The sequence below is a fragment of the Diplotaxodon limnothrissa genome, linkage group LG12, assembly GCF_057381915.1.
Source record: "Diplotaxodon limnothrissa isolate DT_005_m linkage group LG12, D_limnothrissa_male_GT1.1, whole genome shotgun sequence".
NCBI classification, from domain to species: Eukaryota; Metazoa; Chordata; class Actinopteri; order Cichliformes; family Cichlidae; genus Diplotaxodon; species Diplotaxodon limnothrissa.
Window position 1 is genome coordinate 30,482,949 of NC_140607.1, and position 14,109 is coordinate 30,497,057.

The window sequence follows — 14,109 nt, forward strand, 5'->3', positions numbered from 1 at the left end:
GAGCCAATTGCGTAGTTTGGGGTCACTTCTCCTAGTGCTCCCATTACCGTGATAACCACTCTTGCCTCCACCCTTCTCTACCTTTTTTCTCAGCCCTTGGTACTTATCAACCTTTTATGTGTTCCTTCTTATTCATGTTGCTATAACTAGCTACATCCATTACTACATCCTTTTTCCTCTGCTTGTCCACCACTACTATCCTGTTGGTTAGCCCTCACCACTTGGTCTTTCTGGATCTGTAAGTCCTACAGGGTCTTAGCTTGGTCATTGTCAACCACCCTAGGGGGTGTATTTCATTTTGACCTTGGGACTTCCAGGCCACATTTGGCATTCCAGTATACTACCTTCTGCCAGATACTCTTCCAGTATTGCTTCATCTCCACACTAGGTGGGACTGTTCTCTTATGGTTTCCCTGCCACCGAGAATGCATCTTGGATGGTTCAGTGGAGAACATCTGGGTGATTCTGCTGGCTTCTGTCTGTCTGGTATAGCTCTTCAAGCAGTCAGAAACTGACAAGGAAAGATTCACAGCATTGGCTAAGGTCTCGGATACAGCAGCTGGTTGTATTTCTTATCCCTTTCTTCATCACACCACCTGGTGGGGCTGGTTGTGGCTGTTCAGCAAGCATTACCCTCAATTGAGAAGGAGAATAAAGGGAAGGGAACTGCAGAAAGTTGTAATGTGTGACTTCCTTATCTGCAATTCTGGCAAATCAGCTGATCTCAGTGACATCCCCCATTTTGTTCTAAAAATCCAAACATTCATGATGTGCTGTTTAAGCTGATTAAGCTTGCAGACATTTGCACCTTTGCCGAATTACCTAGGTACATAACATCTCCCCTTTTTCATGCTCTGTTTAACTTACTCAGTGTCAGATCCTTTGAGATACTTTGCCAGTTCTGCACAGAATTTTTTAGTGTTTTCCTTGTGTCTGTTTTTTATTTATTTTTTTATTTATATAGATGGAGTGGTGCTGCATACGTGTTATTTAAATTAGGTGCCACTATTTTACTATACAGCAGTGAATTCTAAAAATTTATTAGACAAAGAACCTATTTTTGGACTTCTGCTTCTTTATGCCACAACAGTGTATTTTAAATCAAGCAGTCAATATGGAATTGAACTGTAATTTTAAAAGCATGATATTTTTGCAAATTTTACAAATGAAAAAAAAAACATTAAAGCTGATAGATGCCTTGATTGGCATTATTCAGTGCCTATAAACTATGAAACGTGAATATTATGAATTTGCGACTTCTGAAGTTATGGTTTGTCATGATTTATGCCTGAATTAGACTTGAGTGGAAAATTTACATCATAACTTACAATGTAACTGGAAGACCCTCTTAACCCTATGTCGTACGCTTCCACATAACCTGACATGCACCTCCTGAAAAATGTAACTACATGACCGAAATACATGGAAAGTTGTGGGTTAAAAGGGGTTTCCAGTTATGTCGTAAGTTATGATGCAGCTGCAGAAGCCTAAATCAGGCATCAGCAGCAACGGCCACATTGTTCAACAGTCCTGAAACATAGGGCCATATTGGGTTCCTGTAGAAAAGAATGATAGTGGCTTCTTTAGATAAAGCAAATATTAAAAATAATCATAAAAAAATATCATTCAGTAGCAACACCAGGGATGAAAAATCAAAGAATAAAAAGACAACAACGGCAGCAACAGCACACGAAAGAATAAGTAAGTAAAAGGCAAGACAAAGTGAAAGATTCTCAATAGCATGATAAAACAGATGTTCCACCAAATGACACATTGGACCTGTGACCAACATAACAGGGCTCTTTTACATCAAGCTTTGAATTTCTTAACACATGTTTAGTATAAACGACTTGCAGTCTCTCCATCTGTCTCACCATGTCTTAAAAAATTACCCCCATCTGTTTATTCTAAAGTATAAAACACTTGAATACCAATCTGTCCATCTAACTTAAACAATAAAAAAACTACATTCAAGGTCTTAAACACCTAAAATGTTCAAAACTGAACTATGAATTTAATATTTAAAAAGATTTTTAAAAAATAATTGAAAAATGTGTACATAATTGTCAATTTTACAATAATCTCATGACCTAAGAATTATGTATAAGCTCGTAACTTGTGCTCAAAAATAAATAAATTAATAAACAATTCTCTCAGGATTCCAATTCCTTGACAGCTTGTCACACTTAAAAAAAAAAGTAACCGCTTCATTTTAGTGTTGGGATCACAACAACAGATTGTTTTCCTTCTGCCTCTCAAAAAGCAGGAAAAGCAGCAAACAAGATTTTAATGATTTGACAGTTGACTCATTTAAATGCCACTCATGTCCATTGAAGGCATCTTTTACAGAATGTGTTGAAGAATATGCAGTTGGTGGGTTGAATTTTGTTTAACATCTGTCTTCTCTTGTTTTTCTGCCATTTTAGTTACCATTGGCAGCGATATTTCTTTAATTTTTCACTGAATGTACCATTTCACACTTTAGGCAATCTTGGCAAACCTTTGTGCAATGAATAATATTTTCCATTCCCACGTCTTGAAAAGCACAGGTTTTAGGTTTGAGCAGTTGTTTGAGCACATTTGAATAATATAAATTTACTACTAGCCTTCCACCCAAACATAAAATTCTTAAGAAAGTTTTGCTATGTATTCATTCACCAGGTTTACAGAGCAATGATGTAATTTCAGACTTGAAATAAAATGTGCTGTACTGGTTTACTTACTCAAAAGCTTCAGTTTATATATAAGATGAGGGCATTAAAATGCACTTTTACAGTGCTTCTTTCTAATGTCTTTTTGCTGTTCTAACAAGTTCAGACCCAACAAACACCATTTGCTTTTACTCGTGTCTCTTGGACACATCTGCTAAACATGCAGCAAGTTTGTTTTGACACATAGCATATGGCTTTTGTTTTGAGAAGAATTCCTTTTGGGTTCACATTTACATTTGTAGCACTTAACTGACACTTTCATCTGGCAACTATTGAATAAGCATCATTTGCTTACAATAATTATTGCGTGCTAAGCACATTGATATAGATCACTGTAAATGGTAGTATGAAGCCCCTTTCATGTGCTCTTAACTTTCCACAGCATTTGAATGTGTCTTCACTTCACTCTGGTCAAATCTTTCAAAGGTTAGAATAACAATATTACAACGGTTAGATCTCCATGATAATGCAACATGTGAAAACTGCATTTAGTCACATTAATTGACAAATATAAACAAGATCATGATACCCTGACATAAGAAAGACACAACCAAGAACGCATTTCAGCCATCAGCAGACTTTCTAGGAACTGAACAGTCTTTTGGGCAACTTAAAGAATTTAAAGAGTAGCTCTCTGCATCTAAGAGCAGTGGGAATGTGAAAGCATGGTGTGAAAGGAGATAAAAGCTCAGAAAATCTTCTTTTGAGCCATACGTCTCTTGTTATTCCACTATGTCTGTAATAAAGAAGGAACTTCAAACAAGAACGTGACAGTAACATGAGCTGACTGTGGTTCTGGCTCTCAAGCTAGCCTGCACGAAGGCATTATAGGTCACTTGGTGTAGAGTCCAGGCTCACATATACAGCAAATACCACTCATACAGTGACTCACTCCTGTACAGTTTCCTGTACATTTCACTCTGTTGGCATCTTAAACAGCTCGGGCTAAATCATCCTGAAGATCATCTATAAGATAAATTTAGTTAACAGGAGGGTGTGTAGCAACAACGATCAATGCCTCGCAGGCTTTCACTTTCTCCTAATGCTTTAGACCTTGGTAAAATTGAAATTTTCTGGTGAACAATGGATGTTCCTTGTATGTTCAGCACACTTTGAGACACTAGAGAAAAAACAACTTGGCCTTTTTGTTCTTTGTCTTTGTATATATATACACAGCCTTTTAAAGGAATCTATTTTTTCAGCTAAGAAATTGTTACTTGCGTCATGACAGCAGGAATAAATTATGCCTTTAACCAGATTTAGATAGTAGCTACTTTTCAGTGCAGTTTCTGAGCAGTTATGCACCATAGTGATAACCACAGTGACTAACATCGTCTAAAAGTTCATCTTTTTGCCAGATTAACCCTCTCAGGCTCAAATTAAGTTTTTTGTTGCTAATGCACAACCAAGTCCTGCAGTGGTACTTCTGAGTAAAAAAACCTCGTAAAATATGTATGTGGGGTAATCAGGTTGTTAGTTTTTAACTGTTGCAAATCGGCAACGTCTGCCTTGAGAGGGTTAAGTGTCAGTTTAATGAACTTAAAAATATTACTTCTAATCTGTTGAAAAATCAATGATTAACAACTGGTAAAAAGTAAAAGTAAAGTAAAAAACTGAACAGAAATGTAAATTTAAATAACATCAGCGGAACACATAAACCTTGAGGTCTTAAAATCTTCTTTTCTCTCCTAAAACATTTACTAACATGTCCAAATCACTTTTAATCCTGGGTAGACTTACTAAGCCCTTTGAGTAACTTTCATCCTGAGGAGAGCTGTCATTTTATAGCCTTTTAAAGCCTCTGAGCTTTAAACACATGGAATTTCCAAGTAATATAGTCTAATTTTATCAAAGGAAGATACCTAGAGTCAATACACAGAGGAATTTACACTGCTTACATTGTTCCAAGGACAAGCTGTTTATATATAGTTCATTTAATGAACCTGGCTAACTGACTAATATTAAGGCATTGCTTGTAACTTCTGATTGAGAAAAGCCTAAAACCCAAAAGCAAGACAAAAGAAATGCGTAGGTTACTGGTATCTTCCTGGCACGAAGATGTAAGAAAGTGGTCATGCTAAAAGCAAGGCCCAGGTTATGAGCTAAAGTATTACCAATAAAACAGATATTAAGAGAAAGCTGGAAAGGTTTGGATGAATCAGTTGATTGAACTGGATGGATTGTGAACAGTTGTACACAGTGTTATTCTTCTGAAAACATCATGGTGACCTTTCAGAACCTCAGCACCCGTAATTCTGAAATCTCATGTGAACACCGAAATGTTTACAAAAAAAGGTGTGGATCGAAGAGTCAGACTCCTGAAAAGTGTATACCTGCATCTGAGATCTCGAGTGTGGTGTGAATTTGTAGCAGCTATCATACTTGGCTGGTGTTTCTCTCCCTTTCCGTCTTCTACCCCCCATTCGCCCAGCCTTGTTGTTGCCTCTGTGTCACACTTCTGTCTCTAGTTCCTTTCTTCTGTCTATTTCTTTCTCTCCGAATCTTTTTATCTCTTTGGTAACTGTAAATATGCTCTCCTATAATCAGATCAAACACCGGACTTATGCCTTCATGACACTGTGGGGCAGATGTCCTAAACAGGGCAAAACAGCGTGTGAGTGCAACCCCCAAATAGCGCTGATATTTGGGGGTTGATTTACAAAAATTGTGCTTTTTTATAAATAGGTGCAGTCAGTTCATTTCAATATGACATGCCCAATCTGCCAAGAACCATGCAAGTTGATATTCAGCTAAGAGTAACTTACTAACACTACAGGCACAGCTCATTACTTGCTTTGAGAAAAGCATATAATTATAGGTCCATGTTCATGTCCATGTGTACATTAAATGTACGCCTACAGTGGCGGTCTGGCAGAGAGAGTTGTTATGATCAAACAGGCTTCAGTAATTACCAGACGCCAATGTAGGACTGTAAGCTGTACAAAAATATTTTTACATTGTGTTCATGTATTAAGACAACATCTCTTTAAGAGATAAACCAGAACCGGAAATACCCGACTGATAAAAGTTTATTTCTATACTCTGCGACTGGTGGTGTGACCACAATTTTTCTATGCTAGATTTGTTTAGTTTTAAAAAATGGATCTGGAGATTTGATGTGAGAGTCTTCTGTGCATCTGTGATCGATATCTCAGCTATTGTCAAAGTGCATACAGCTGAATTTGTGTAGCTCCACTACTAAAAACAGTCATGAGACACAGCTCACGAGATCGCAGTGTGTGCGCTGTCCATGGTTCTGAAATCTTTTTTTTTTTTTTATGAAAAATGTAGGTTTAAAGTTTATTAACATAAATGCATTAATCAGAAGAAAAACAAATATTACCTTCAGACTTTCAAACCAAATCAAACAGAAAAAGCGACTTTTTCTATCAAGCACAGACTTACTGTGCTTGAGGTCCAAGGCCTGATTATTTTTAGAATTGGTTCAACATCATTATCCATCTATTCTCTCTGTTCTTCAGCTATTTCACTTTGAACCCCATTGTGAAATTCCTGCCACAGAAGTGTCAGTATGTTGTGTTGCTCCTTTTGACTGGTGGTTCCAGGTCATTTATGGAGCAAATTTACATTTAGGTGGCTTAGAAATTTGTATGTTTTCATCAGATCTTCATCTGGCTTTTCAAACACATTTTTCAACACAAGTTGAACAATGTTTCATTCTTTTAGGATGTGCTCTTAAATCTCTGCAATGCAACCATAATTCCACTATATGAAGTACTTAAAATAATACATGCTTTTTTCAGCATTAGACATATCAGTCCAATAAATTGCATGTTCCAGTTGTTAGTCAGTGTGTTTGTGTACAACATTTAACTATTCTTCCCCCTGTATTTTGTACTTGAGAAAGGAACTCCCAAAAACGCATATGGAAGACGGTTGGTCACAAAAATTGACAAATGAATTCTCTCCTCTTAATCACAGTCGTGTCGCTGTGGTCTCTTTGTAAATAATAACAGTACATTTTTTATGGCAAAAACCACTTAACCCTGGTAAATCTGGCTTTATATCTGCGCTGATGGCACTACTAAGAAGGTATGGTGGTTTCAGAGACAACTTTGCATCCCTATTTCCTGGCGAAGGCTTTAACATTTAACAATTAAATAGACGACTTTTTTTTTCTTCGTCAGTCTGAAAATGGAACTGATGTTACAGGATTAAATTAGGTGTAAAGGGAAATAATTGGATTTAAGTGAGTCTCTTGTTTAACAGAGCAAATTGTTATCTTGTTCCTGCACCTATTGTTTGTTTTCCTGGGTCAGCATTCCTTTGAGGAAGGCATCTACACTTTCTCTTTAGACAACGTAGTCTTTGTTAGCGTTAGTGCATTTCTGCATTTCCATAGGTGAAGCCTACAGTTTCTTTGGTAAACTAAACAGTAAGTGTGGGTGAAATATGCATAAGGTTATGATTAAAATATAAGGTGGTTTAAAAAAAGGTTGTACTCAACAAAGTCAATCAAGTGTAATTATTTTGACTCGATTTGATGCTTCGGCCAGCTATATTCTCTTTCATATTCAATCCGGATTTTTTTTTTTTTAAGTCAAGTAGCAAATATGTAATAAAACCTGAGTTTGCTTAATATATTACAGGGAAGGCAGTCTGCATAAGTAAAGTAAACATACACCAAAAAAGGAAAAGGAGACATAATCACATTGACAGAAAGAAAAATTGCATTTGTGATGTTAAAAAAGCAGAGGGGAAATTTATTTATAGTGTAGGTTCTTGGCATTCTTGGCATTGCCTTTTCTCTTTACTTACTCTTTATTTCTTAACTTAGAAAACTAATGTTGAGATGCCAATAAACAAAGCACTGCTCCAGATAAAAAGGAGAAAAAAATCTATTGTAATGCTCTGTGAGCTACCTGTGACCAAGGGGAGCACACTCTAATTCTTAATGAGTAAAACCTTTTTTTAATACAGTTAAAGGTAAGGTCAAGTTATGTGTGTAATTATGGGTTGGTGGGCTTTGTTCATTTCTAATGCAAAATGTGATACTGAATAATAATCTTGTTTCACGACAGAGCTGCATGAGGTACACAAAAAATATAAATAATCCTGATTAATAAAGAAGTAGGCGAATTAGACAAAGGGAAACAAATCGAAAGAGACAGCGCATTGAAGTTTTGCTTGTCTTCCTGCATTACACTGAAAAGTAGACCTACAGAGGAAGAGCATCACATAGAGACTTGTCAGTCTTGGCTGAAGCAGCTTAGGGACGCAGCCTTGTCCATCATCCTTCTTGCTGACAGACATGAACAAAGGCACATACGACCAAAGACCTGACAGATGCAGAACATAGTGTCTTTCTATCTCCTTACATATATGACAGTCTATGTTTTTTATGCATGTTCAGAATTTCCAATCAGGTGAGCAAAATCTTATATTTTTTCATGCATTTAATTTCAAGGGTAAACCGTCAATACACAGTACTCTAGTTTCTTGATTGAAACCACATGCTGCTTTAAATTCACCATTTTCACTTTTTATTGAATCAATGCTGATTTTTGGCATGAGGACTTTAGAAACTTGACGATTAGCATTTTGATGACTATACAGAGATCGCAGACTGTATGGTGTGTGTAATAGTGTGTGGTTCAGTTAATGAACAAGTTATGAAAAAGGTATGTGAAAAACAATCCACTGGACTAATATTTCCACATAAAACCTACTTCTGAGTGGTGATTTTTGCCTCTCTCCCCTCTCCAATAATTTGAATGACCCTGTTGCACATGTAAACACACTGTTTCATGCCAAAGGTCATTTCATTAAGCTTCAAAGTATATTTTGTATGACAAAGATGTTCTTGGTAGCTGTCACGCAGGAGAATTCAATACATATTTCTGCATTTTAAAATGATAATACAAACAACAGAGTAGCGCATAACCAACTGCATCAGTCATCAGTAGGTGTGTTATTAAAGTAGATAACTAAAATTTATTGAGAAACTATAGGATTAAAAAATTGCAGCAGTTGTTAAAGTATTATTGTTTGTGTCAGAAATATAGATTTCTGACATAAGATCCATTTGTAATACTGGAAAATATAGAAATATGATAATAGACAGTTACACAGAGCATACGCAGAGTAACACTATTACTGCAACTAGGTGCCTTGTGATAAATACAAATTAAATAATCGCTCTCTTTCAACCACTTTAATATCCATCCACCCATGTTCTGCCCTTTGTCTGGGTCCAGATTGGAAGGGACTTCCCTATCTCCAGCCAACTCCTTCAGCTCCTCCAGGGGATCACTGATGCACTGCTAAGCCAGCCGAGAGATGTAATCTGCCCTGGGATGTCCTCTCGGTAGGACATGCTCAAAACTCCTCACCTAGGAGACATCCATGTCAAATGCCTAAACCACCTCAACTGGCTCCTCGCAGAGGAGCAGACATCAGGATGTCCGCCTTTATCAGTGACCCTATTTTATCTGGTACTACCCAGGGCTGAGGACCATTGGTGAGAGTTGGAATGCAGATTGAGCAGTACATTGAAGCCCTCTAGCATAGCTAATCCATGACCTCTCATATCAAGAAAATGGCACAGAGACATGAGAGTCATAAAAAAGGAAACACCACAATGGTGACATGGTTCTCACTCTGATCTGTACTTGAAACCAAAGTAATTTAAACACTCGAGCAAAAGGCTTTTTTTCTCCCTTTTGACATAACTGTTACACTGTTTGGTTGTTTATGTGTATGAATTGTAGGTACTGCAAGATTTTGCATGGTTTTATACTATGAATATGCAAATTATGTTTCTGTAGAGCGTTTAAGAAGGTGCTTTATTTGATATTATATCATGAGATCTGTTACATTACAATATGTTGAATTACAAGACGACTGAGGTTTGTGCTCTCACATGAGACTGTTATTTTATTTTATTGCATTGCATTCGCTTCACTATTTTAGCATTTTGTTTTATTTTATTGCCTGTGGAGTGGTGGGGAAATTTTGTTCTTAAATTCATTTTTTCACCTAAATGTTTTATTTATAATTTGTCTTTGCAAAACCTTGTCCTTTAAAAATCGCTCCAATGATTTTTGTTTTTCTCAGTGAATGTTCAAATGTACATTTCTACTCCCTCATATTCCATTCCTGTCATTCTGTCATTCACAGAATATCCTAACTCTTTCACCAAACTTGCTTTGCTTTACATGCGTTTGCTGCCACTGTATGTGTAGTAACTTTACTTTGAAGTGGCTTGAACTGTGTGGTTGTTGAAGATGGGAGATGGCGAGAGAAAGAAGTGAGTGAGAAAGGGAGATAGAAGAGATTGAAGAAAGGAAAGGAGTGGAGACAGAACCAGAAAATGCAGAATGATGGCACAGTTTTTCCTCCCACATTCAGCTGCTGAATTATAAAATAGAAGTTTTCATTTTATACTGCACTACAGAAAACTCATAAATAAATATTCACTGTATTTTATTTGCATAGACAATGAACAAAGTACACTTCCTTTATTGCAAAATGCAACTTTTGCTCTTCCTTTCTCCTTCATGTTTCCTGATTGCAGCAAAATATAAAATGATGAGCGGGGAATGTTTTCACTTTTCAAAATACACCAAGAAAAAAAATACTTTAGAGTGAAAAAGAAAAAGTAGGTTTTCAGGTTGTTACAAGAGGTTCACAATTTTGTGCCAAACACAACCAAACACAAAAAAAACAGCTTGATTAGATTATTACTGACATACGCAGGTGTTTTTATACATACACACTCACAAGAATATCATGTACAGAGAGCTTATCAAGGGAAGGGTATGGCATGTTTGCAGACAGTTTTGGCAAGACATAAAGCAAGAGAAACACAAGAAAGTAATAATGAGAAAGAAATAAAAAGTGGAATTTTTTTGCCTCCTACTTCTGTGTTGAGGAAAACTTTTTTTTACTTCAGAGTGTGTCTTTGTCAGTGTTGTTTGTGTATGTGTGTTAATAAGAAGAGGTGTAAACACGATAGTGTGCATGTGTATGCATGCTTATAAAGTGTATTAATAAACTGAGGGAGGGTCTCGTCAAGGTGATAAATAGAACAGAGCACACCGGGACAGATTAGAGAGAGAGTGTGAACAAAAAAAGAAAATAAAGAGATTAACTATAGGATGCCTTGAGAATGAAGGATTGAGGAGGGGCAGAGGGAGGGATGAAACAATGTATACTGGGAAGGAAGGGAAAGAAATCACTGAGGAATGGATGAAAGGGTGAACAGAAGCTTTATAGGAGGAGGTGAAGAAAAAGAAATGAGACTGAGAGATGAAAGAGTGGACCTGGCTGGAAAAAAATAAAGGAACTGGGGAATGATGGTGATGAAGGAATAGAGATTAGAACATCTACAAGGGAACAATGGAGTAACAGGACGAGGATGGGGATGGCAGGTGATGAGGACATTATCTAGATCAGCGGTTTCCAACCTTTTTTGCGCCACGGACTGGTTTATGCCCGACAATATTTTCACGGACCGGCCTTTAAGGTGTCGCGGATAAATACAACAAAATAAAACTAATACCGGTACCGGAAAAAGAAGATTTATTCATAACACACCTGAAAAGACCAAGGAAAACCGAGTAAACGATAAAAACGATAACAAAATAACGCTGAAAACCGATAAAAACCCTGAAAACTATACATTTCACACCTTAGCCTCAACTCTCGCGGCCCGGTACCAAACGACTCACGGACCGGTACCGGTCCGAGGCCCGGCGGTTGGGAACCGCTGATCTAGATTAAAGAGAAACCTGGATTTAAAAAAATATGCCAGTGCTATACTGAAAGAAGGTTAACATAAGGAAAACAAGACTGGAAGAAAAGAAAAGCGTTCGGATGAGTGGAGAAAGGTGACAAAAAAAGTGTCAGAAAGAGAAAGAAAAGTGGTGAAGCATACTGATGAGAGGAAACGGGAGTGAAGAAGGAAAATGGAAACAAAATTCCTAATCATGTCCCTGAATAATTACTAATTCATTGTAGCCTTTCTCATAAGCAGAACTGCATTCTCTGAATTAGCCATAATCTCCACCGCAAAACACATCTGATTCAGCCTGCTTGCAGCAATTATTCAGTAAAACTCTTAACTTTCTTAAGAGCCTTTGCTGTCACTCCTTTGTCTTCTCCCACCAAAACATACCGTGGGAGTCGGCACCATGCTGCGTGAATCAATTTTAAAAGGCGTTCTATACAAAGAGAGTATGGCACGCATCAGAGATTAAAGAAAATCAGTGAGAAAATCGGGGCAGGGAAATTCCAAGCGATGCAAATTGAATTTTTAAGCAAATTGTACCTTAACTGTCACTGTAACAACTCAGCTTTCTTTTCTCTTCGGTTTATGATGTGCTTGTGTGAACTTTAGATTAACCTTGCTTTCTCTTTTTTTCTTACTTTGTCTCGTTCTACATTCTTCTCTGCAGGGTGTGGTTCCAGTCAGGTATCAACTTCCTGGCTGTGAAACCCAGCAACCTTGTCGCATGGGAGATCAAACAGGAAATGGCACCGGGAAGCAGTTCGTTGGCAGTTATGTGCCAGAGAAAGGCCTCCTCCACAGCAGAGAGGTAGGAGTCAAACTCTCATATCTATTCTTTTTTAACTGCTACCTCTGCCATGCAGCAGCTATTTAACGTATCCCTTTTATAATGAGTAGTTGTGGGTGAGTAGCTGTTGGAAATGGTCTTTGATCTTTGTGCTTCAGGGCCATAAGAATGATAGTGCCACACATTTCTTAAAGCAGTCTTAGTTGTCTTTACAGTGACAGTAAAAGTGTCAGTTAATTTAAGAAAAGAAATTATTACAAGATCATTTTTTTTGACAATAACAATAACCATAAATTGTGTACTCATACATTAGCTTTGAGTTTAAAAGGTATAGGTGGCTCTTTTAGATTCTTACTGTTTTTTTTATTGAACACAACAATCTGTAAGCCATCTTTGAATCAGAAATTTAAGAAATCAGAAATTAAACATAGTGTAATTGTGTTGCCAGTAAAGAAGTTTTGTCTTATTGCCTATGGACTTATTGGTGATATGTGTGTATCACAGAATAAATACATACATGCATGTAGTACACAAAGGCTGGCAAGTGTCGACATCAGTGACTCACAACTCATGCTAAATTTGCCATGCATGTGTGAGTGTTTAGTTGGTGTCATCAGGGTAAAACCAGCAACGACATAGTAAGTACAGTCTCTTTTTTTGTTTGTTTTTTGTCACTAATGTAGCAGTCAATTAATACTTAACCTCAGTGCATGCTTACACTGACTTTGTTGTTGTATGGCGTTGATGGAGAAAGCAAATATAATCACTGTGGGTGAGATCTAAAACCCCAATATCCCAAAAAACGTCTCACTTAAAAAGACAGCAGAAGTTAATTGGATGGAACAGAAAATGTATTTGTGTTTAATTCGCATATTGTTACAGCTCAAAGCAAGCTCCAGGAATCAGTAATACAATTTTATTCCAAATCAACAAATCCCCAGTTTAAACTAAATGGATATTATAAGAGTGGTCATTTTACAAAGAAGAGTAGCTGGCTCATTACAGTTCATACTCAGTCACTTTCACACTATCAACAGCGAAGCAAGTCATTCAGTGTGCTGTTGAATTGTTGAGTAATGTATTCTTGTACATATTTTCAAAGGGATTGATCGCATTTTGGAAACACTATAGTTATATGAGTGTCAAATATAAAATACACTGCACGAAAGAGCCTTTTATAGTTATAATCTATACTGATGCAACCATATACTAGTTTGATTAATCAACTTTAAATACTTCTTTCCTCTTATTCTCTTGTTGCTTTAAAGCAGTGCTGATGAATGACTTTCCATCTTCAAATCATTATTACATGGCCCCAGCTCAATTTGCACCACTTAGCTAGCTGTTAGCCACACCTTAACTCAACTGACAGACAGCTTCAGCACCGAGGAATGAGCCAAAGTGAGCATTAAAAAAAGTATAAGTGATGACGCATCAGCTTTGAGCTTTCAAATTAAGAGTGTCAGAGTTAAAAGTGTGTGTTTTGTTTTTTTTAAATCAGATATTTGCCTTTGAAGTGTATAGTACAGAAAGTATCTACCATGGGCAATCATACTTCCAACTGACAGGCACTTTAAGACATTTACTAGGAAACACACTTCACTGCTGTGAAGTTATTTACCAGGGGTTTACACAGGGCCGTTGCTAGCCATTTGGGTGCCCTAAGCACAAATGCTTTATGGTGCCCCCCCCCGCCACTGGAAAAAAAAAACAAAAAACATTAATACTTTTGAATTTCTCAGTGGAATTTGTTTAATTAAATAACAACAAACATGACAGTTAAACAAATAAATAAGGTTAAAGGAGGTTAAAAATACTGTTACAAATAAATACTGAAACAAAAATTGAACATTGGAACA

General features: G+C 36.9%; 1 protein-coding gene across 2 annotated transcripts in view; it reads left to right on the plus strand.

Annotated features, from left to right (window-relative positions):
* The window catches only part of LOC146621593 (transmembrane protein 132C), a 301,943-nt gene that overhangs the window by 137,604 nt on the left and 150,230 nt on the right, over positions 1–14,109 (plus strand). For both annotated transcript variants that reach the window (XM_085367471.1, XM_085367472.1), the window contains exon 4: positions 12,131–12,271. In XM_085367471.1, the coding sequence (XP_085223597.1) occupies positions 12,131–12,271 (141 nt within the window). The remainder of the gene's footprint in view (positions 1–12,130; positions 12,272–14,109) is intronic.